The sequence below is a fragment of the Sciurus vulgaris genome (assembly GCF_902686455.1).
Source record: "Sciurus vulgaris genome assembly, chromosome: 1".
In the NCBI taxonomy this organism is placed as follows: domain Eukaryota; kingdom Metazoa; phylum Chordata; class Mammalia; order Rodentia; family Sciuridae; genus Sciurus; species Sciurus vulgaris.
Window position 1 is genome coordinate 31,330,300 of NC_136461.1, and position 25,029 is coordinate 31,355,328.

Sequence of the window (25,029 nt, forward strand, 5' to 3'; positions counted from 1 at the left end):
GCTCCCCATAAGGATGCATTCCACACCTACTGAGGCTCCACCTCCCCATGTGTGGTCCCCTCCCTATGGAGGTGTCCTCCTCAACCAGGCCACTCACCGGGCCACTCTGTGTTGTCTCTTAACCAAAGGAACCCTCTGGGTTGGCCATCCCTTTCCTGCCTTCTTTCCGTGGGGATGCACTGAGCCGTGCCCCAGAGGACCCGTTCCATCGTTTGTGTGCTGGGTTAATGCCTCCCTAGGGCACAGTTTCTATATTAGCAAAATGAGGAATTTGGATCAAATGGTTTCTGGGAGCCCTTTCATACTGGGAGCCCAGCAGACTTTTACTGAGCACTTATAATGTGTCAAGCACCGTAGGTACTTTCAGGCAGCACCTTAGTCAACCCTTTCACAACCCACAATTGCTGTCATCATCTCTATCTTACAGCTGGGGAGACCAGGGCACCGAGCAGCTACATAATTTACTCAAGATCAGCCAGCCACTTTGGGAGAGTCAGGATGCCTGAGCACGTGGTCTGGTTCCAAGTTTATACTTAGGCAAAGCACTTGGAGAAGGGAGAAGATACCAGGGACTCACTGTGTACTTAAAGAGGCAGTTGTAATTGATGGTGGAAAAAGAGGTCACTCTATTGCCTGCCAGGCCCCGTGCCAAGCAATACATATAAACATCCTTTTATTTAATCCTCAACAACTTTGAGAAACAGGGGCTATTAGTATGCTCATTTTCTAGATGAAAGACTGTAGCATGAACAAATTAAGGATTTTCAATGAGTGGAAGAGCCAGAATTTGAACCCAAGTCTGGCTGATGCCAAAACTGTCCTATCATGCTGCACTCGAAGGTGGGCTGTGAAGGATGCCTCTGGTTGGCAAATGGAGTTGGGGTGAGGGGTAGCTCTGGAACAGCGTTCCACGAACCCCTTTCTATTTAACATTCACAATAATCCTGAGAGGCAGCTCCAACTCTAGCATGGATAAAGGGCCCAGGAGCTCTAAGGAGCATGCTGAGGCTGGAGGTGGCCAAGTGTAGAGTGCAGGATATGGCCAGAGCCTTGTGCACCTGTGGTAGGTCAGGAGACCAGCTGGAAAGCCTTGTGGGGGCATCAGTGCCTTCAGGGAATGGGCCTCCATCCTGTGGACAGTCAGGAGCTGCTGAAGCTTGGGACAGGTGCTATTCGTCAGGTTCTTTCTGAGCCACACCTCCCAGTATTTTGTGCCCACTCTGGGGTCCCCAGAGTTGAAGCAGCTCATCAGTTGACAGGAGCTGCAAGTTCCCACACATCACATCCAAATCCCTGGAGACGGCTCACCCAAACCACACAGAGACCACTCACTATACGGATGAGAAAGTGAGGCTCATGAGGAGCCAGTGAACCACCCAGACAGGAGCCAGTAATGATCAGGACCTGAACCCCAGGCTTCAGACTCCAGAGCACAAGCCCTTGTCCCACATCTTCCAATTACAAATGAGGAGACTGAGACCTGGAGAGGGAACATGAGCTGCTGGGATCCCCCAGCTTTAGGGTTCACAGCTCCTGACCCTGTAGGAGACCACACGTCAAACCACGTTCAGATGGAAAAGGAAAACGCTTCCAGTGGTTTGCAGCTAAGAAAATTCAGGGGAAGCCTTGCTATACCCCACTGCCCGACTTGTGATCTGTCCAATAATCCACATCACTTTTCTTTTTGTTTTCATTTTTTTCTGCCTGTGGATCAACACAATTACAATACTGAAGCAGAATTTTCTCTGCCCTCTGATGGGCTGTCCATATAGGGTCCTCCCCAAACTTATAGCCATCATCAGTTCTGCATTGCCCATGCAAAAAGAACACCCTACCCTGGAGAAAACCAGACTCATGCTGGTGGAGGGAAGGAGGGGAGGGGGACAGGAAGAGGAAGGGGAGGGAGGAAAGGAAGCGCCACTTCTGCTGAGTACTTCCTGTGTGCCAGCAGGTATGAAGTGGGGCTGGAGTGGACTGTGGCTCTGTCCAAAGCTCATAGGCTTTCTAGGCTTCCTAGACCACTGGCATTTTCCCATGTGCTCCCCTAAGTTCTAGTAGCTCAGGATGGTGCTGTGACCCAGGATCTGTGGGTAGGCTGAGAGTATGGCCTCCCATGAAGAGTTGTTTGAAAGAAAGTTCCATGACTGAACCTGTTTACTAGTAGTTTTTTACTACTAAAGATGGTGGGGGCAAATTCTCTCTGTCTTTCTTGGTATAATAAACCCACAACCAAAAGGAGTGTGAGAAAGGACACAAGAAGACCAACAATAAAAGTTTGGAATCTGGGGAGAGATGAATGAATGGAAAAGAAACCTGGCAGACTCAAGAAAAATGGAGCCCTCAATCAGCATTAGGGAAAGCCAAGAACCAACATGCAACAGGATCCCTTACTCACCTTGGAAGTGAGGACAGACAGAAACCAAGATAAGGAAGATGGGTGGACAGTCCTGTTAGGAGCAGTCAGGCTCCATCCCCACCTCAACTCCAGCAGCCTGGAGACTACCCTCCCAGGCCTGAGCAGGACTGAAGGTTTGTTCTTGGTAAGTGTGAAAGTCTGAGGAACTTTGAGGGGGTGTCAGGCATGCTGAGGGCAGAGTACCATAAGGAAACACAGGGAGGAAGGGACAGAAAGTGGACTGGATGTGAGGACCCTGTGTTATAAGACAAAATGGAGGGCAGAACACAGAGAGAACAGCAAAAGTACAAAGCAATGGAAAATCTGCCAGAAAGATGTGTAAATCAGTGAAACAAGCCAGGAGGGTCAACCTCTCGCAGGAGCTCATGAGAGAGAAGAGAAAGAAAGATAGGGGAGAGGAAATCATCAAAGAAACAATTCAAGAAAATTTCTTAAAGCAAAAGTCCCTGGTCACCAGGCTTCATGATGAGAATGGACCCACCCCAAGATCCATTCCACAGTCTAGGGATGAAGAGAAGACCCTGAAACAAAGGGTAAAACAGGCCCTAGAATAGATCCAGAAGTTTCCTGGAGACTTCCAGAGGGGCAACAGAGCAATGTGTTCACATCTCTGAAGGAAAATGACTCATTTCAATGAATTGTACAATAGTAGAAAGACATTTCCATCATTTCCAGATCTATAAAATGTCAAAAAATTTACCCCCTCACTTGCCCTCTCTGAAGTCCCTGTCAGCTGATTGACTCTTTAAACTCAGTACCTGTGTAACGTGGATAAAAATAAAAACTGAAAGAGGGAGTGTGTATGAATGCCACCATTCTCCATGAGACTGCTTCTCTCAAGCAGAGGCAGGACAAGAGCGCTGGCTGGGACTTAGATGCTGTGCAGGCCCAAAGGGTGCTAAGCTCTGCAGCAGAGGGTATAGGGCCACTGCATGCTTCCCTGGACCAATCTACGAATCTCAAGCACTGCCTGTGGAGAGAATGGATTCTCCTTGAAATTTTAAGAGGATGCAGTGATGTCTCCCTTTAGAGGCCACAGGGCTCACAAGGGCTCTGGCCCCAGCAAGTCTGCAGCAGGTCTGCCTGGCCATCGGTCAGTCTTTTCCATTTCCCTGTACAGATTTTCTTTTTCTTTTTCCATTCATGGCTTGCCTTTCACAAGGACACAATCTGCCTTCCCTGAGGCCTGGAGTGAGTCCTCTGGGAAGACCTTTGAGTATTTAGAGGGAAGGTGGCCACCCAGCAGAGACAAGCTAACTGCATCAAACTCCTGAGATTTTTATTTTGGAGATTATCCTTTTGGAGATAATCTTTACAAAGGAATAACTTTTCTGAGAATCTAAGTGGTTTCCTGGGAACAGAAATTTCCTCCTAGCTTTCAAAATAGCCATTAACTCATCTATTACTGGTGAAGACCTTGAGCCCACTGGTGGCCTGGAAGGGTGAAGAGGCCTGGGCTAAGGCAGAGAGAAGCCTTTTGTTTCCTAGCCACAGAGCACTGGTTCTGCTGGCCTTGCATCCAGTGTCTTCCTTCCTGTCTGTCACTACCAGAGAGTGGCCTGTTCTCACCAACACTGTGGGCCAGCCCCCCTGCCACATGCTCCTGCTCTCTGCTCCTTCTCTCCCCAGCATTGTCACCTGCCCTGAGCTATGAATCATTCCTAGCAGCTTGTGCACGTGCACGGGCACACACTCACTCCCACATGTACACACACAAAGATCTCTCAGTTCAAACACCCACCTGCTCAGCCTTACCCTCCCTCCAGGTACCACCATCTCTGCCACTTCCCTCTGTAGCCTGCCTCTGGGGACAGGGTTTTACACATGCCACCTTCATTCTTCCTTCCAGTCTGTGCCATAGGGAGTTCTTCACCATGGAAACAGCCCGCATGGAGATCACCGGGGACGTTTGCCAATCCCTACCATCCTGGGTCTCTCGGTAGCATGTGGTTCAGTCGAGCATCTCCTCCTTCTTGAATGCTCTGTGCTTGGCTTCTAGACTTGGCACCTCCCTGGATCCTCCTGTTTCCCTGACTATCCTTCAATCTCTTTGCCTCTGTGTCTCTACCTGTCCTCTAAATGCTGTCCCAGCCACACTCGGTCCTGGACACCCTTTCTGTTTTCTGTCTTCTCAGGTGACTCCATCTACTGCCAGAGCTCTAAACCACATCTGTGTATGGACGACTCTCAAGTGTGTATTTCTAGCCCTGGCCTGAGCTCTGAGTGTCAGGCTCACGGACTGATTGCCAAGTAGCTCCCTGGATTCCTCTGCTTGGACAAACACATGACCACAAATCTGCGCTCCCCTCCCCCAGCCTGTTCCTCCTGCTCCTCTCCCACCCTCCTCCATCTGGCCAGCAGTTCCTCAAGCCAGAAACCAGACAGTCACTCTGATTCCTGGCCCCCTCCTTCTCACCCTCATCAAGGGTCCTACAGCCCTGTCTCCTTCCCTTCTGCCATTGCCAGCATCACTAGACTCAGGAATATTGAATAATATTATCAATAAGAGCTAATAATAACAATCCAATACTAATGCCCCAAGAACCACCACCTTCTTCCAAAAATCTGGGTCATACTCCCTAGGAGGGATGGAGTGCCAGGATTTGGGGGCATCAGGAGAGAGAGGACGAAACCCAGTGTAGCCCCTGGAATGGGGGTTGCACCACTCTCTCCCCAGCCTCCTGGAGCCTGCCCCTCCAGGGAGAAGCCTGAAGATGATCAGAGATCTCAGGAAGAAGGCAGGGCCCTGACAGCCTCCACTCGCCAGAGGGAAGAATACCCCCTCGACTCAGAGCAGGGAGACCAGGACCAATCCTCTGGCCTCTAGAACACAAAGGGCTCTGCTCAGAGCAGGCTGGCCTGGGTGCTGGCAGCATGAGAGTCAGCCCTTTGCATTTCCTTTTTATTTCTAACACCTGCAGGACAGGATGATCGGCAAGCCAGAGACACTGGCTCCCATCCCAGACGCCTGCCCCTAGTGCAGGCCACATGACTTCACCCTCCCCAGGCCAAGGTCGACCTCAAGCTGATGGATGGGCTCTGCCTGGCTTGGTCTGGCCAACTGCATCCTTGCTCCTTCCTGAGATCCAGAGCCTTAATCCTGTTCTCAGATGCCACAGGCTGCTGAGTGCAGGGAACTGACCTCCTCACCTGAGGTCTCAGACAATTCTGACCGTGCTGTGGGATGAGTCCTTCATGCAATAAATATTCTCCAGCACTGCTGGGCACTATTCTCAGTGCTGGGGATGCAACAAAGCGTAGTCCCTGCCCTCTCACAGAGCACACGTTCTAGTGAAGGAGGCAGAAATACACTTACCAATACAAGGAGAAAAATAAAGTAGAGAAGGGAAGGGCATGAGAAATTCCAAAGGAGGGTACAAATTCAGGGGTGATGGAGGGAAGTGAGGCAGCCACGACAGTCTAGAAAAAGTGCCCCAGGCAGAGGGCACAGCAAGTGCAAGGTCTGAGGCAGAAGTATGTCTCACAAAGAGCCACGAGGCCCGGCTGGAGCACAGGGCAGGGGCGGAGCTGCAGCAGCACAGGCCACATGAGGGTTTCTGAGGATGAAGAGCATGAGCCACTGTTAACAGGATCGCTGGCTGTGGGTAGAGGACACTGTCGTGGGACAGGCAGAAAAGCAGGAGAGAATGGGACACCCTGATCAGCCAAAGAAGAGCTGGAAGTAGCTTTCCCCAGCCCGGGGGGAAATGGACAGACTCTGGATCTGGTTTCAAGGACAAGTGGACAGGACTTTCTAATGGACATGAAACAGTGATTTGGGGCTTGAGCAGCTTGAAAAATGAAATTGCCCGTGCAGAGTGTTCACCTTCTTTCTCTCTGGCAAAAGATGCCTCTTTTCCCCTCTGACCACTTAAAAGTCTCTCAAAGGGACACTCGGTAGTACGTGTTGTTTGCAACCTCCAGGGGACGCAGGAGTTGTATCAGTTTGGGTTTTAGCGTGGGTAACCTGAGGGGTTTGTGCCTACCCAAAATTCTCCATCTTATTACTATTTATTTAATTCAAATAAATAGTGGAATCAATTCAGTTCCCAATAACAGAGGCAATACACATTCCCCCAAACACAATTCAGCATCCTTTCAACTCGCACTCACAGTGAGAGGGGACGAGGCACAACAGGCATTTAGGCTGAGAAATACGGTACACTTCTGTATTCTGAAGGCCAAGGATGCGCGCACGCATGCGTGCTTTTAAAAATACAGATGCGCCATAAAACAATATGTGTTAGGAACACTGCGTGACTCTTAAGACTTGAATAGAAATGAATGCAGCAATTAGAAATATAAATAAATGAGGTGACATGTGTGACTATTAAAAATGCAATCTCTGCAGGTGGAAAAATAAGGAACTAAGTGAACTTTGACAATAACTTCTGCGATGATGTCGCAGTCCAGAGTCACGGTTGTTCTTGAGCATTTATTGTGCTGGGGAATAAGGATGGGTTCACTGGGTGTCCAGATGGACTGTTGTGTGAGTAGCTGGATATGACATGGAGCTCAGGGGAGGACTCTAGGACGGTACGAGCATGGTGGTTCTGAGCATAGAGATGGGGGAGATCACCTTGGGAGGGACATTAGAGGAGAGGGGGGCCCAGGGCTGAGCTCTGCAGGGCCCTAATGTTTATAGACCAGGAAATGATGGAACTTTCCAAAGCTGACAAGGAAGTGAAGTCAGCTGAGGAAGAGGAAGATTAAGAAAAACAGTGTCTTAAAAGCCAGACAAAGTGCTATAAGGAGGAGGGAGGGTCTCTGTGCCCCAATGCTGCCACCAGATCATGAAAGAACAGAATGAGTGATCACCAGCCTCTGCAAGGTGGAGGTCACCACTGACCTTGGGAAGAGCAGCTTGGAGGAGGGAGAGGCCTGCAGGTCCACAGGAGTGGGACTGGACAGGGCAGGAGGAGAGGGGGAGGGGAGACGCACAGCTAACTCCTTCTGGAGTTCTTTAAAGGGAACAGAAAAAGCAGGTGATCTAGGCCCTTTGGTCACAGGAATTTTTCAGGTGGAGTCCTCAAGTTTGAGTATGCTAATCTGCACGGAGCAAGGTCCTAGCATGAGGAGTGAGGGCACCCTGTACCCTCCCATTGGAGCTAGCCTGGATCTTCCCCCAATGCCAGAGTGGGGTCTGCACCTGGCAGGGCTGGGCATGGGCTTCTCCTCCTGAAGGCCTGATGGTAAGGGGAAGCTCTGGGCAACCCACATTTGCGTCACCCTACCCCAACCTCACTGCCCAGCTGACCACTGGGCTTCTGTGTCCCTGTTCCATGCTCCAGCTCCAAGCTGAGGCTGGGCTGCCTGTCTAATTCTGAGTCATCTGCCCATAGCCAGCTTGACTATCCCCACTTGGCTGGACCAGGCCTCCCTGGATCTCTCCGTCTGAGCTCATCACTGCCTGCAGACCTAGACACCCCACCCATGACAGGCTGGGATGACCACTTTTGGCAACCAGGTATTTCCTATTGGTTCCAGTGCTGCTGCTTCTATACCAGCCCACAGGGCTGAGTTCCCGGGAAGGGAACTTCAGTTAGGACAATATATCCATTTCCCTCAAGGAACAAAATAACTTTGTATGTGTGAAAACACTGTTTAACAGAAAAGCCCTTCTACACAACCAAGGCAGATGCGGGGTGTGGGTGAGATCTAACACATTTCTGATGGGTACTCCCAGAAGTCTGCAGGAAAATGCAAGTTTTGTTCAGATGTGAAGACTACAGGGAATGCAGAGAGAGGACCATGTACTGGGAAGTCAGGGCAATAAGTAGGGGTCAATGTATAGTGTGTGCCAAGCATTTTCCTAGGACCTAACCTGAGGAGGGACTTTGGAGAGACAGGAATGGATTTTAGTACCAGTTATGATGAAGAAACTCAAAGAACTATGGAAGGAGCAGAGGTCTGAGAGTTTCGCTAGAGAAGGGGGTCAGTACCAGCCTTTCAAGGCTGGGTGGATTTGGCAATGGCCAGGGCCGGACAGGCAGCTGGAAATGATATACAACAGGAGCAGGTCTGACTTGGGGGGCAGTAATATCAGGCTGAGTTTAAACTGGATTCTGCAGGTAAGGCAGCCACAGAAGGTGCTAGAACAGAGTTAAAACACAGGCAGAACCACTGAGCAAAGATGCCTACCAACATCAGAGGCCTGCAGAATGGGAGGCCAAATCAGTGGCAGAGGAAGGGGACAGACCACATTGAGCTGTTGATTACTTTGTGTAGACACCAGAATCTGGGAACTAATTGGAAAGGGGAGGAGAAGGTGTCCAAGATGACACCAAGGTTTGAAGGGTGAAGGGCTGGGTTTGTCATCTGGGGTCTGGATGTGGAAGGGGATGCTGAGGAAGTGGAGGGCTTGCTAGGCGCATGCTGAGTTCAAGATGCTGTGGGTCCCCCAGGCAGAGAGGCATCCAAAAAGGGGCCTGCAGTCCAGGAGTGAGGTCCTAGGTACAGTGATGAGTTTTGGAGCCAAGGAGGTAAATGATGTCAGCCAGGGAGAACACTCGAGGCAAGAAGACTGAGCCCCACTGGTCAGGAGTGTGGGCCACCATCGCACCAGGACTGCTCAGCTCTCCAGCAGTCTGAATCTCACCACCCTTCCCGGGAGGCCCTCTCTAGCTGGCTACTCAAGCCCCCAGGGAGCCCTCTCTGCTGTGAGCTTCGCAGTCCTGACTGGTCCCACCTGGGTCTTATGTTGCCACCTTGGTGGAGTCCCCATGCATCCTCAGGGCAGGTTGACAGTTTGCTGCTGTTTGGGTCATTGTCTTCTGGCCAAGAGCACCCACAGAGCACTGATTAAATACAGTCTCCGTGATGAACTGACTACTGATCAACTGCTGGACTGGAGGTCAGGGAAGAGTCAGGAGCTCTATTTCACCAGGTGATACCCTTTGCCTTGTCATCATGTGGCAAGAAGGCCCTTGCCAGATGCTGAGCAGATGCTGGCACCATGCTCTTGGACTTCCAGAATCATGGCTCCATAACACTCTATTTTTAACAAATTGCCCTTCTCAGAAAACAGACTTAGACACCCACCCAGTGCCATGCCTGCCTGGACTGTGGGAGGCCTGGAATTTGCCCTAGCAGAGCACTTTGCCCTCAAGCATCTCATGGACCCTTCCCAACAAAAAGTGGCTTTAGAACACAGATATTTTCCTAAAGAGAAAACCAGGGCCAGAACAGAGGTGTGGAGACAGGGCACCATTCAAAGCAGCAGATCATCACTAAGAAATCAATAACAAAGTAAGGAGCGCGTGATACAAAAACGCCAGTGTGATGGACACGGGTCTGGCTTATAGACTCACCATCGTGAACAGATCTCTCAGCCTCCATGTGGACACAGCTCAAAAGGCAATGCTGAGTGACAGGCTGCAGACGCACGTCAAACAGAAGGGAGACATCATCAGGGCTACCTACGCAGGATCAGGTCCTCCCAAGGACAAGAGTGTTGGTACTTCCCACTCCCAAGGATTTAGATAAGGCCACGTGACTTGCTCTAGTTAACAGACATTTGCAGAAGACCCTAGGCAGAAGCATTAGAAGCCAGGCCACGGTACATTGCTCTTCCCTTCTTACTCTCTTGAGCTCCACAGGCCCAGATCCCCTGGTGGACCCAGTGAACAAGCCCCATTGCAGACTCTTTTTTTATGTACCAGAGTGAAAAATAAATGCTCGTTGTGTTAAAGGAAAGAAAGAAAGAGAAGAAGGAAGAACTGAGGCTAGGACAAACCTCAGTGTAACAGCAGATGGGCCTGAAGGATGCATTCAGCGTTCCGGGGTGGGGCAGCCTTGGTGTCTTAGGAGGGACATGGTCACATGATTGGTTGAATGGATAGTCAGCATCCCTGGGCCCAACCATGAGACGCCAGAGGTGCCTCCAGGTGTGCGGCAACCCAAAGCACCCCCCCTTCTCCCTGACGTTTGTAAATACTCCTTGGGGTGGGGCATGGTGATACTTGCCCAAGGAGAACCAGGAAGGGAGAAGATCATCAGAAGTGAGGGTGACTCAGGGGACAGTGGTACTTAGGTGAGGCAGGCTGGCTCAGGGAGAGAAGGAATTGATGGGTGACACCACATAAATTCCATATGCCCAGACCAGACATGACAAGTTGGAGGAGTGGGGTTGAAAGTTCCCACGGCTGACAGGGCAGAGTGAAGTCACCCTGGATGGAGATAAAGAGCAGGATACACTGTCACAAAGTGTACCATGTACACCTTCTGAGCTATGTGAACTGAAACTTCTCCATCTGGCCCCAAAGGGTCCTGTGACAAGTACCATAGGCCTCACAGGTATGTTATTGTCCTCTTCAGAGATAAGGTCACTGGGAGTTGGAGGGGTTTGGGGTGGGGTATGGTCTAAGGCTGGAAAAAGGCAGGAGTGCCCTGCTTGGGGGCAGGGGTGACAAACCTCCAAAGACAGGGAGGTTCTGGAACAGCATGTGGGATGAAGTGTCAACCTGTATGGGACATGGAGGAGGATGGGCACCACTGCCTGGGCTGCAGGAAGAGGAGGGACTCTCTCAGCCAAAGGCAGTGATGTCCAGTAGGTAGCTGGACAGGGAGGGGTTCCTGCCAGCTGCCTGTCCAGAGGCTGGGCCTTCCCCAGGTATACAGGCAGCAGAGGGACCAGGCCTGGGGTATTGAGGCGCCTGCCTCTTAGTACACACAGAACACCTTGAAGAAGCAGGATCCTTGTCCACCAGCGAACACTACGCAGCCCCTTAGAACCCCAGAGACAGTCCTTCAACCAGGAGGGAAGAGGGCACATCCTGGGACTGGATGCATAAATCAGTCTTGGGATCCAGTCCCAGTGCCCTTTCGAAGACCCAATGTATAAGAACACAGAGACACACGAGGGCGCTCTAACCAAAAGGCAGGAGCAGAAAACGGTGGTCCGCAGATGGAAGGTCAGCATTGGGAAACACCCAGAGTTCCTGGCTGGAGCCACTCCTGGAGTTTGGGACAGCATGCTCCAGCAGGCATGTTTGCCATCCCTGAGCCCTTCCCCACCACTCTGGTAACCAACCATTAGTCCCAAGGGCCTCTCAGGCCAGAAGAAGATGCCTATGGGTGGCCCTGGGGAGTGTGACAGCTTCTGTACTCCTCTCCCCAACCTTCCAGGGGACTCCTGTGTCTCCCACTTTGACCTCATGAGTTTGGTACTTGGAGATGCTGGAGAGTTAGAGCCAGTGACAGCACATGTTGCCCAAGGCCCATGGGGACCAACCCCTCAGGGACCAGTTTTCCTCCTCTCTGTTGTCCCTCAGGACTGTGTGGGGCTGGGGACTACCCTGATCACACCAGGGACACAGACACAGGACCCCGAGACAGACACCACGGCACCTGCTCACAGACACCCACATCCCAGGGAGCAAACACGTGGCCACATAAAACACAGCTGGCACAAAACATTTGCAGTCTGAAGCAAGGCTCCCTTCTAGCACTCAGAAGGTCCCCACAGTGGTGGGTTTTGAGATGTGTAGAGTATCAGGCTTCAAAGCCATGCACCAAAAGCCAGTGAGCAGGGTTGACAATCAAAATACTCTTCAAACCAGTCAGAAGGGGGGTGGGAGTAAAGGCCAGTGGGGACAATAGCTCTTGGCACTGCAGTTGGCCTTGTGTGCACAGCCCAAATGCCCAGGGGGCCACTGGGCATGCCAGGGAGGTGGCCTGGGAAGGAGGAAGGTGACTTTTGGGGAATATACAGCAAGGGACACAGCAGCTGAGACAGGAGCTGGGAGACTCACTATCACCCCAGTGCAGGGGCTGGAAGTGCAGCCAGGAGCTGAGGAAGCACAGAGCTGGAGAAAGACCCAGACCTCTCCAGATCCTCAGCAAACTCCCAGCATGGCGTGTGCCCCCCAAGGCGGCCCCCGGTGTTCTCAGAGGCGACCTGCAAGTCCAGTGATGGTGGCACCTGCACAAACTCACCGCAGGAATGACAGGGCACCTGTGGGCACTGCCCTGCAGTGAGACGCGCCCACCACCTCCATGTACACGTGGCACTGGGCTCTTACTCCGCAGGGAGCAGATTGCAAACCGAGCGTGAGTCTTACCCTCCTTCGAAGATTTTGATCCTTGCCGGCTCCCCTCTCTTGGGGGCGGGGGCGTCCTCCTCCGGCTTCCCTCGCTTCTCTTCCTCCGTCTCCACTCTAGCTAGCTCTTTCTGGCCTTCTGGGGAAGCCAGCGACGGGAGGTGCACCTGGCCCACCGCAGGGTGACAAAATCATCGCTGGTTAAATTTTCATTCTCAGTTGGGAGTGTCCTAATCCCTTGTGTGGCACTGTTCACGCATGCAGGTGGGCTCCCTAACTCAACCCTCCCCCCTGAGAGGTGTGTTATCAGCCCCATGTGACAGAACAAAGGAACCCACCCGGAGAGGCGAGGTCTCCACGCGGGACTCTGACTGGCCTTTCAAGTTAACCTTCCCCACAGAGCTGGGCTTGCTTTGTGTCTCCTCTACTAGTTTGGGAGCTCCTGGGGACAGGTTCTGCTGGGTCATCTCAGCACCCAAAGTAGGGCTGGCCTCAGAGGAGATGCGTAAAGAATGTTTAACAAAAAATAAAGACTCCACTCTACTCTGGGAGATTAACTGCTGCAATTCTCACCAATAGATCAGAAAGCCAAGGTCACACAGCTAGTTAAGGGTGGAGCTGGGAGCAGAGCACAGGACCTCACCCCTCCCAGGCTAGTGCCAACAGAACCCCACCCCCTGCAGCCAGGCCTGAGAGGCTGAGCAGGTTCTGGGCTGTTGGCCTAAGGGAACCCATTCTCTTTGCAGAGTTATGGGCCTCAATGAGACCTGGCTCAACGTGGAGGCTGGCATTGACCTTGGGCTTCCCAACATCTTCCACTATTTCAAGAACATGCTCTCTCCACCTGCCAAGGGTGGCAGGGGATGGGTACCCCATTGTGTAGGGACAGTAATGCTGTACTGGGAGTGGAGGCTGGTGGAACTGTGGAAAAAGGCACCCAGCTGGGAACCAGGGGATCTGAATTCCAGTACCAATAGGCCATCACATGCTAAGCTACTCCAGGGTGAATTTGCTTCACCTCTCTGAGCCTCAGAGTCTGGGGAGGGGGCTTGGATCATCATAAAGATCCATTCTAGGGCCAACTTCTATAACCTAGCAACCCCATATAATCTTTTCGGAATGGGAGGTGATGTCTGTATGAGCTAACTTGGTTTGGGTGGCAACCAGGAAACACAGTGCTGGAATTGAGAAAGGGACCTGGTATTCATTTTAACTTTTAATGGTAATGAGTAAGAACAGTCAAGAACATTCACTGAGTATCAGTGTGATAAGCACTGTTGTAAGCACACTTTACATATTTTAACTCATTTAATTGTCTCCAAAGTTCTATGAGCTAATGATTATTATATCCATATTTTACAGATGAAGAAACCAAAGCACAGAAAGATTAAGTAACCCCCTGCCGTAGGTCACATAGCTAGCAGATGAAGTAGTGGGCTTCAACTCAAGGCAATTTGGGACCTGCATCATTGTTATTAATCTCTTTGTGATAGTGTTGTAGTTGTCAAAATGATCCCAAAGGAGAAACAAGGAAGGAGAAAAAGGGAAGCAATGTGACCGAAGAGTGGATGCTTGGGTCTCTTTGGGGCACATATACAGAAAAAAATATGTATGACCAAACTCAAATGTGGTAGGATATCCTAGATCTGCAAGAAAATGGTTAAGCTTCAAAATGCTATGATAAAGAGTGTTTTCAAAACTACTAACAGAGAATGGAAGACCCAAGATGACAACTGTCAGCCTGGTGGAATAAAGGACTTTCCAAAGATGGATTAGGTTGAACAATGAGGTGGTAAGTTCCACGTCACTGGAGCTATGCAAGGAGAGGAGAGGAAAGGAGAGGAGAGGAGAGAGAGAGAGGTCAGGGGAGAGGGAAACAGGGGTGTAATTGAAGAAAGGCCTCAACTTGCAGACTATGCAGCTATTGTAATGTGCAGGTTGGTGCACTTTGGCAGGAAACATGCCTTTAAACCAAACAGAGTATTCCAGGGAAAAGTTTGCAGGTTTTAGCTCATTTTAGGAAAGTAGCATTATAAACAAATGATTGCCAAATCAAATTCAACCAAATCAACATTTCCTTTTTCATATAAATATACTATACAATCTTCATTAGGGAACAGAGACAGCCTGGATCATCCGAAAGTGCTTCAGAGTGTGAACCAGGTTTGAGTCCCATCTCTGCCATTTACCACATGACCTTGTGCAAGTTACCCAACCTCTGTGCTTTGGTGTGTTTATAAAATAGTGATATTGTACACTAACATTCGAGGTGGTTGTGAGGATAAAAGTAAAGTGTAGCATGGTACCTGGCACACAGTAGGTGCCCCCAAAATTATAATTACAGCTGCATCTTGACAGCAGCCACAGCTAGTAAGAGACAGTGGAGAGAAAATCAGTCTGATGTTTATAGTGAAAGTGGAAATCTTGCTCAGAGATATCTGTAGACTGAGAAAGACATCTAGAAAATGAATTGAAAACAGTTTGTGAAGAATATCCAGCTGAAATGAGGACAAACCCAATGCACAAAATCCACTCAATGCAGGAGGAAGGCATGAATGTGTGGGAAGTTACAGGTTATGCTTTTGCTCACCCATCTACAATATGAATTTATTTGCGGAATTCATGCCTGATTCAGTCAAAGCATCTGGTCAGAAGACACTCTAGTGAACATCTTTAAATTTGCAACAATCTTTCAAGGGTTTTAGGATGCAGAGCTGTGACCATGGTATATGGCTCACCTTCTGTTTAGACCTCCAAGAATTAAGAAAAATAGACTCTTTAGGTCTGGGTTCAAACTCCAGGTCTGCTAAACATTTGCCATGTGTCATTGACCTCTCTCAGCCTTTGACCCTGGTTCCCTCATGTGGAGCCTGGAGATGGCAATGCTACCTCACAAGTGGAGGTGAGAATTGACTGGATCCAAGGGTGCAGTACAGTGAGGTTGCTCAACAAACAAGACCAATTTGTCATTTCACAAATGCCAAGTCAGGACAACACATCAGGCCTAAATCCTCAGGCTAGCCTTTTTGGGGTATGGAGGTATCTTTTGTCTAATGTAAATTTGGAATTATTATATTTCAAACTTGCCAAAAGTGCAGGGGATCTGTTAATTTTATATAATTTCATAGCTCCTGATGTAGTTACAGGTCAGAGGCAATGAAGGAGTAAATATGAGTCCTTGACATCAGGAATAAGAAAAATATGAAAAGACCAATAAGACAAGGGATAGCCATAAGGTAAAGGAATTTTGCAAAGTTCTGAAACTGCTGTGGGATTTCCCATAAACCAATTCCAATTCAGTCTCTTAAAGAATTGCTTTCTTCCTTGCTGAAATTGTATCTTTGATGTTATAGTGGAAACTCAGGGGAAGTAGGATTGCTTTAAAGTCAACTTTATTGAAATGTATCTATTCCAATGATTTATGGAACACACTCAAAAAGAAGCCAAATAAACATGTTTCTGTGCAAGGTGACCAGTCTCTGATGTCAGAGAGAAAATCTTCCCCCTTAGTGTTAGTTTTATACATGGAACCTGAAGAGAGAGTGGCCTTAAAAGCTCAACAAGGTCTTTGGACATCAATGGTAAAAAGAAAGAAAACGCTGAACTTACCTCTGTCATGCGGGGCTTGCGGGAGCTGGATGGCACAAGCCTTCCTGCCTCAGGATGCGGAGCTGTGGCCATGGTGTATGTCTCTTTGCTCACCTTCTGCTTAGACCTCAGGAGGGACAAAGCAGCTTTAGTGGAAACCCCGGGAAGGTTGGGGTTGTACAAACTTATGCACCAACCAGCGTAAACAGAGGACCTCCTATCTGCATGCTGGATGTGATTTGGCTTAATGTAGTTTAAATAGCACCAACTGACATTAGTGGTCGTGTGGAGGCTGGGGAACTGCAGTACCTTCTTTGAGTCCGTACCTTCTTGTGACTTGGCAGGTCTGAGGGACGTTTCTGACAGAGGCAGAGAGCTGGGAGGAGCCAGGGGAGGGGGGTCAGGTTGTTCCTTGGAATCTTCTTTCTTCACACTCAGTGGGGGCAACCCTCTTCGATGAGGTCTGCCAGATGGTTGGGCATATTCCTTCAAAGCTTCTGAGCCTGGGGCTGTCCCATGGGACAATGTGGAGTGAGAGAGGGGAGAAATTTCCTTGGGGTCAGATGGATCTGAGGACAGACTAGACAGTGTTTCTAGCTCCCTCCTGCCCTGGCCCTGGCTTCCTGGGTGGGATTTCTCTGTCCTCTTCCCACCCTCAGTGCTGGTCAGCACAACACTGCATGGTTTTACCAGCTCAAGTTTTTCATCTGCTTTGGAAGCCTCCTCTTCCTTCACTCTTTTTTGCTGCTGGGTTTCCATGGTAAGTTCAAGGCTGCCAGCTGGTGAAAGAACACGTTTGCTTCCCCCCACTGTTGAGGAACTCCCCTCAAGGCTCAAAGCACCTTCTGATGACAGGGAAGTGCCTTTTCTTTCAGGTAATGTCACAGGTACTCTCAGGTATGGAGTCTGGAAACCTCTGCTTTGTTCTTCACTTAAGCCCGGCAACCCAGGCCCAGCCTCATACACATGTGCCCCACACACAGCTGTCCCTTTGGATGGGAGCTCCTCACTCTTGGGAAGAGGTGCACTTGCTGAGCTGCCTTGAGACTGGGTGACCAAGATCTGAGAAAGGGTGGTGTACATTGCACTCCCATAGGACGGCATGTTGGTCTGAATGCGGACGGGCACAACCAGGGACACCATGGTGTCCGGACAGGCAGGCAGGGCCAGTGGCAGGGCTGATGTGGGTGCTGAGGAACTGGCTGGGGGAGCAACAGGGGGCAAGTGAATATCACTACTGTACCCTGTGCTGCAGGAGGGGCCAGGAGTAACTGTTGCCAATGGGGCTGGGCTGGTTTTGATCTGGGGCAGGTGGCTTTCCACATCAGGGAGCTGCAGTGCAAACTGGGATTGCAGAGGCAGGAAAAGCCCAGAAGAGAGTGCCGAGGAAGCCGGGTATGGCATGGGGAGGAATGAAGGGGGCTGCCGGAAGGGAATGTCGGCTGGATGAGGCAGGAGCTGGGGGAGATGGAGTTGGCTTGGGTGCAGAACAGTAGGCTGGAGAGGAAGCGGTGGGGCTTGGAATAAGGATGGAGGGAGTGGAGGCATGGAGTATGGTGAGGAGAGGAGGCTGGACATGGCCTGGCTGGAGAAGAAGTCTGAAGACTGTCCTGGCTCATGCTGTAAGAGGTGCTGGAAAGAAAAAAGGGAGACAGGCGGGGGCAGGTATGGTTTCTCCTGCAGGGGCAGCTGGGCAACAGGGTGGTGCAGCACCTGCAGTGCTTCTGTGAAGGGTGGAGTGGACCCCAGAGGGGGCCTGTCCTGCACCTGGCTCTTGCCTCCCGGGTGCCCACTGTGTGAGGTGGCTGCTGAGGAAATCTGAGACAATGAGCTTTTGGTTGAAGGTTTGCTGGATGAGGACTGTGGATCCTCACTCTCTTGTCTTCCCTTGGGGGTGACCTCTGGCTCCATTTCCGGAGGCCTGCTCAGAGAGGCCTGTCTCACTAAAAAGCATTTCCTTCTCTCTGGCGCGGCCACCGGGGCCGGTGGAGCCACTGGGGCTGGTGCAGACGGGCCTGTTGAGGACAAGCTGCCATAGTCAAATGATTTACTGCGTGTCTCAGTCATGTGGGCAGAGTGGGAAACGTTGGGGCTCTGCTCTGAAGCTGACCTCCGCATCTCTCGAGCATGTGGGTGGTGGCTGGGGACAGTCAGCATGTGGGTGCCCAAGGGTTTGGAGCGAGTGTCAGATGAGGGCCCCGGGGCCTCGGCTTTCCCATGGTCATCCCTGTCAAACGAGGCTGAGCGGCTGGATCCGCTCAGAGAGACGCTGCTTTCCTGGCTCGGGCTGCGAGACAGAGGTGCTGATGACTCAAAGCTGGACTCTCCAGATGACTGGGCCATCTCTGCCAGGCGCAGTCTTTTCTTCTTGGGTGGCAACTTCTCAGCTGGGAGCTGGGCCAGCGTCTGGCTGCGCTGGGGCCACTGGAACTCCTCCGTCTTCTCGGGTTCCTTAGGAGGCGGCTCAGGTTCCGTGTCAGGCCGGTCAGGCTCCTCGGTCACCAGGATCTCGGGAACCTGAATGTTGGGCTGGCGGACCAGCTTGGGTTGCAGGGAGTGTGCTGAGCGTCCATGCGGGGCAGGTGGCGGGGATGAGAACTGGGCCAGTGCTTTGTCTTCCCCTTCCAGGCCACTGGACTGCTCGAGAGGGTCGGATTTCTCAAAGGAGCTGGTGTGCTGGATGACAGAAATTTCTTTGGACGTTGTTCTCCTCTCCTTCCCTGATTCTGAACTGGACCCTGGCTTGGGAGTCCGTGGCTGGAAGCCCATGGGTCCCTCCAACGAGGGCGCTGATTTACTTGGTTCTGCTGGTGACTTGGTGGACTCCAGGGGAAGGCTCCGAGCAGCGTCAGATGGCCCGGGGCTGCCAAACTGACTTTTTGTTGACTCAAAGACAGGTGGCTCTTCCTCGTCCCCAAGGCTCTTCTCCTTCCTCCTCTTCCTCAGTGGAGTGAGTTCCAAGGTGGCCCCCAGCTTATAATGCATCATCTGGGACCACGGCTCATGCTCTGCCTGACTCTTTTCGGCTTCGGGAGATGCGTGAGCACCTGCAGAGAGGGGCTTGGAGATCTGAAGCTCTGAGCAGTAGTACTTTTTATGGGCTTCATAATTATCCCTTTTCTTGTACCGAGCACCACATATGGTACATTCATAGATGACCCCTTTTGTTTTCAAGCCCTTCTTGGTCTTTTTGGTAAGTTCACTTTCCTTGGGTTCCGGTTCGTCGAAGGGCTTGGAGGCTGCGTCTTTGCTACTTGGTCCAGCCTCCTCCGAGCTGTACTCGCCTCCCAAAGGAAGCTCTATAGCAGGCTGGCGCTTCAGCATCCGGGGGTGGGAGGTAAACACTGGGCTACTGCGGCTCAGGGTTTCAGAGTCGGTGATGTGGTCGTCAAAGGAGTAGCTACCTCGGAAGGTGTGGTGGGGGGTACTGAGGGTGCAGGTGGCAGAAGGCATAGATTGGCTTCTCAGGAGAGGCACAGGGGGGGTGGTACTGGGCGGGTGCTGGAGGCTCAGCAGTGATTGTTCAGGCTTCGTCTTCTCACTGTGGGATGACAGGGGCTCCCGGTAGAGGCTGGACTTGGGGGACTCCATGCTGCTGCGCCTGGTCAGAGAGCTCCTCCTGGGCTTCACGCTGTCTATCTCGCTGGTGTCCACCACAGCCTCATTGATGGTGATGAGCTTCGTGATGTGCTCGATCACCTGCGTCCGGGGCACAGACAAAGGTACCAGGCTGGGCTTGTCTTCAGTGGACAGGGGCAGGAGGGGCTGGGTGGAGGTGGCAGTCAGCATGGAGGTCCGCTGGCCAATTCGCCCGCACTTGCCGAAGATGATCTCTGCGTAGGACTTGGCATTGGTGTTTGGGGGGCTGACCTGCTGCTCAGCACTCTCAGAGCGTGAGAAGTACCCAGACTCAGTACTGCCTTTGCTGCCGGGGCTCAGAAATGCCTGCTCGTCAATTACCTTCTTCCTCTCACTCAGGCGCAGGGCCAGCTTCTGCTTAATCGTGTGGGTGTCTTCGGGTTTGTGGCTCAGGGGATGCTCAGATGAGGGTTCTGCAAAGGGATTCGGGTCCTCGAGTGACGGTGCCGCGCTGGACTGGGACAGAGAGCAGCGTTCATGGCTGGAACTGTGGCTTCCAGAGCTGTATACACCGCTGGAGAGGAGGGGATGCTTAGGCCTGGGGGAGAGCTCTGTGGGGGGCCCAGACGTGGTGCCAGTTTCCTCTTCAGAGTCTGTGCTTTCTCCCTCGGTGGGCTCCTCAAACTCCTCCCCGGGGATCCGCTCCATCTCCAGCCCCGGGGGGTACATCTCACTGCCCACGCCCGAGGCCAGGCCCGCTTTGATGCGGTGGGCATGGGACTTCCTGTGCTTGTAGAGGTTGCTCTTGGTCTTGAAGGAGAAGCCACAGGGGCCGCAGGGGTAGGGTCTCTCACCCGTGTGTGAGCGGATGTGCTTCTGGAGCACGCTGGGCTTGGCGCAGGGCCGGCTGCAGTACTGGCAGATGTACTTGCCGGGCTTCTGTGGCTTTCTCTCCTTCTTGTGTGCCTCTTCTGTGGGCTTCAGGGACACCTGGGAGGGACGGGGCACGAAGACCTTGGGGATGCCAGGCAGGTCCTCAGGAGGAAGAATGGAAGTGTGGGAAGGGAGGAGCTGGCCCTGCGGGTGCAGCCCAGGGGCTACGAAGGAGCCCGATGGCCCGGGTCTCATGGGATCAACCAGTTGCCAGGTGGACCCCTCCAGGAGATGCTCTGGCTTGCCCGGGGACATGAATGCTGGTGTCAGAGGGTGCTGCGGAAGCTGCGAGATGTGGACAGAGGCTTCGATGGAGGGCCTCTTGGGCGGCTTCTGCTGCTGGCCCGTTTTCTCCTGAGAGCCTTCCCTAAGAACTGCCGAGGGGCCGGGGAAGGGCTGTGGGGCTAGGAGCTCCTGGGGGGCACTCTCTTGGGTGGCAGCTGTGCCGCTGCCTGGGTACGGGACGCTGGAAGAAACACTGGTCTCAATGGTCTCTCCTTTGGTCAGCCGCTTCCGGGGACTTCCCTCAGCTTTCTTGGTGCCCTTGATGCTTTGTTCAGGATCCATGACCTTCACAGAGACCTCAGATGCTACTCAGGGAGGGTGGGGTAGGCTGCATTTACGAATAATCCAAGTGTCTGGAGGAGGCGTCCAGCTTTGGCCACATTGGTCAAGAGCTGCAGAAGCCAATCCTAAGACGGCTTTGGGAGTATTTTTTGCAAGTGTCACTGGCTGCTAGTGGCCTCAGAGTAGGTCATTGGGGCCCAAGCTACTCCTCTTGGTGAGGCATGGCCCTCTACTTGGCAGACAGAAAGCACGGAGGCGCTTCATGCCTGAATGTCTATGGTGAAAACGTCATGGGGGATGTCAGTATTGCCATTGTGTTGTTGAGTTGGCAGTGGCAAGTGGCCCCCACGAGTCCCCCGTGTGCTATGCGAATGGCTGAAGGTTGGAGATGTCTGTGTCCATGGCCCAGTCATCCCTGGTACCAGCCCAAGAGATGCCACACTGGATACTGGGGGCAGCTCTGTCCTGGCTTCTTCTCCCCTTTGTCCCGTGTTTAGTGATCAGTGGCCTCGGAGGAGAAATGACGCTCTTCTGTGGAACAAAAGTGCACACACAGAAACACACACACAAAAGAGAAGACAAAGTTACTGCCGTGTGTCCACATAGCCTGGGCAGCTTGGGCTCAGCGTCAAAGCCAACCAAGGCCCCCACAAGATCCACCCGAGAAATCCAGCCTAGCTCCATGTGCACAAACAAGTGCTGCCCATCTTCCCCTGCCCCCCTCTGCAGCTGATGCCAGGGTGTTGGTGACATGGTGGCTCTGTGGGGCACTGGGGCTGAAGATAGGGTAGGTTCTGGAAATGGCAGGGCAGTCGGGTCAGAAAGCGTGTCCTGCTTTGTGATCCACTCGGAGTGAGCTGGAGCTCTCTAGGCCTCCAGTGCCCAATCTATAAAATGGATAAAAGCATTTCCTGCCTCCACTGCACCTTGGGGATGCTGTGGACCCAACAAGGTAACAGATGTGGGTGCTGCTGGATGAATTTTGGGTAGTGCTGGGGCTGGTGCAGGAGGAAGTGCCCATGGGTTATTCAGGTGTAAGTTTCTCAAGAGGAAGATTCTTCTCTTGAGTTTTTCTGGCCCTAGATATGAAAGTGTCAAAGATGGGGGAAGGACATTTTTGCCCTTTATCCCCTTGAGAACTCACTCCCTGGCCTATGCTTCAAGATGTAGCTGCAAACTTCTGCCACAGCCCCTGGGAACTCCCACTCTAACACACCTGAGACCACCTGACTGATCCAAACGATCCCCAGGAAGATCATTTTGGAAGCTTCCTCCAGTTTTGCAGCCTTTTCCTGCCCAGTCAATCCCAGGAAAGCCCTGGAACTAGTTTGGAATGAAGGCCTTTGCCAAGTGGAGGGACAAAGTTGGCCTGCTGATTGGAGTGGATCAAGTGTGAGCATCTTCCCAGGGCCAGCCAAAAATCAGGCTGTCTAGGCACCCTTGGTCCTGAGACCCAGGTCCTCACGTCCTTCTGACCAGGGCCAGGGTTAGACTTTCAAAGCTGGAGGTCACTGTGAGTCTGTCATGCCTAAGCACATGACTTCCCATTTGAGAAAACGGAGGGCCATGGAAGTCCTACTTAAAGTCTAAGCAGCAAGCCCTCACAGACAGAGTTGGTCCCCCCGGCCCTTCTAGGTGCCTGTCCCCTGGGAGAGCCCCTAGGTGGGTGAGCAGTGTTTCTGCAACTTCTTCTTCTCCTGTACGCATGTCCTGCCCCAGGCAACCTGCCCCAGGCTCCCTGTGTCCTTGTCTTGCCTTTCACCAGGTATCTGCTGATAAGGTGGGCGAAGTTCCCTCCTCGCCCTTTCCTGAGATGCTCAGAAGATGAACAAGTCTGCAAATCTCAGGCAACTTTCTCTCAAATGGTAGTATTTCAGCCCCCACGACATGGTTAAGGAGGGCAGATGATTTGATCTTTTAGTAAAAATTGTATCTTAAAAATATACTCCTTTTTTTTTTTCTATCTTGGTTCTACAAAGAATTCAAGGGAACTATAACATCATATTTATAGAAGAATGACAAACTGTAATAAAAATATCAAATTAGGACTAAGAAATTGTAAACAGGGCAGGAAGTTAGGATTGGTGGGATAAAAAGAACATTGACATACCCATCATAAGGGTTTACAGTATTTCTATAGTTCAGCTATACATGAGTTCCCTGACAGCCAAGGAGAAAGGAGAGATGTGGTCCATTAGAGAGTACTTATAGACAGAGAGGAAAAGAGATCTAAGTTTCTTGCAGGATGCAAAAGTTTGCTTGACAAGAAACTTTCCCATATGGCACTTAGGTTAGGGGCAGTAATGATGCAGATTATCTATGTCTTCAATGATATCCCTCTAGCAAAAGCAGTAATTGATTTTTGTTAATGGAAGATCTCAATTCAGCAAAGGTTAATAGTCAAATCCCTCCTTGGACTCAGGGAGATCCTCCCAAAGCAGGCTGAGCATGGGGAAAGCAGGGAAATCTCCTTTCACTAAGTCACAGTCAATAGGGTAGCCATATAAGATGTCATGTAAGCCGGGACCTACTGATAACTATAAGGAATAAGAGCTTACTGAGAGAACCCATATTTACCCTTCCAATTCCTACATACCCTGCGTGGAAGCCAGGCACAATAGTAACTCCCTCTGGGCATCTGGTGTAAACTTTGGATCTTTGCTGTGAGGACCAAAATTATACCCTGGTCTCCTAATGGCTCTAGATGTTAGACTAATCCAATTCCCTCATTTAGATGAGGATACTGAGGGCTAAAGATGATCGAATTTGCCTTGAAAAATCAGAGTAATGGTGGCAGAGCTAATTGTACCATCCTGAGCCTCTGGAGCCCCCAGCCAGGCTCTTGTCTCCCACCACAATTAATAACATTCCCTGGGCTTCTGTGTGGCTGAGCACTGTAGTCTATGGCTCTCTGTTCTAGGGAAGCAGCAGCATGACCTCAGGGGACATCACTGTGTTCCCAGTGAGGAGCGTCAGGGTATCTAGAGTCTGAAGAGCAGCACTGGCCTTTCAACTGATCTCACTGTGTCTACTGGATAGGAGAGACCGGTGCTTGGCTGAAGCAGGAGAGCCCATGCTGATGGCATTAACCTACCTCACTTACCCAAGTCAATGTGGGCAGAAGAGCTGAGCCATATAAATTCAGACAAGGTGAACCTTATCTACAGCTGCCGTCAGGTGGAGGGAGAACTTCTCTCTGAGTTGGGCCGGGCCTCCTGGCCTGGCTGTGCCTGTGTGTATGTTGGGAGGTGGGAAGAGGTTTCTGGGTTCTGTATGTGGGTAACAAAGGGTTGACTTTGCTTTTGTGCAAAGATCTCAAACACTAACTAGTAAGTTTTGCTTTTCCCAATGGATGGCTGGATCCTGTGGCATGATGGGGTGTGAAATGATCATCAAGTGGTGGTCAGTTGGCCAAGGAGGACCTTACTTTGTCTGGTCCTGTGGTTCTTCCTTCATGAAGCTACAGGCTCTCCAGGGGCAAGAAACCACCAGTGGCTGGGGCTCCATGCAATTCCCAGAGCCAAGCGTGAGGGGCAGGGTGAATGAGGGAATACTCAGGTGACTGCTGAGTCATTAGGTGACTCACTGGGCCAGTGGCATCTGTGCCCCGGGTCCCCAGCTATTAGAGTTAGGAGGAAGATTTATTTTCCTGGCATTTCTAGATTATTATGTTTTATTACTATCAGCAAAATGTTGAACAGATTTTGGTATACTGGGCAATAGTATGTATGTCAGTAAATTCCAAGCAAAGAACTTTGTTAAGTTCCACAATTCTGGGATCAGATTGATCTAACAGTGACCTAGGCATGGGGCCCATGTCCCTATCTTGGCACAGCCTCATCTTGCTTGACAAGTGGCCCGAGCTCCTCAGCCTAGAGCCTGAGGCACAGTCCAGCTGGTCCCCTG

At 51.5% G+C, this 25,029-nt stretch overlaps 1 protein-coding gene across 5 annotated transcripts in view; it reads right to left on the reverse strand.

Annotated features, from left to right (window-relative positions):
* Positions 1–25,029, reverse strand: part of HIVEP3 (HIVEP zinc finger 3) — a 460,275-nt gene that overhangs the window by 39,708 nt on the left and 395,538 nt on the right. For all 5 annotated transcript variants that reach the window (XM_079113086.1, XM_079113085.1, XM_079113088.1 and 2 more), the window contains 2 exons: positions 16,066–21,654; positions 12,478–12,623 (listed from right to left, as the gene is read on the reverse strand). In XM_079113086.1, coding sequence (XP_078969212.1) covers positions 12,478–12,623; positions 16,066–21,123 — 5,204 coding nt within the window. In that variant the 5' untranslated portion in view covers positions 21,124–21,654. The remainder of the gene's footprint in view (positions 1–12,477; positions 12,624–16,065; positions 21,655–25,029) is intronic.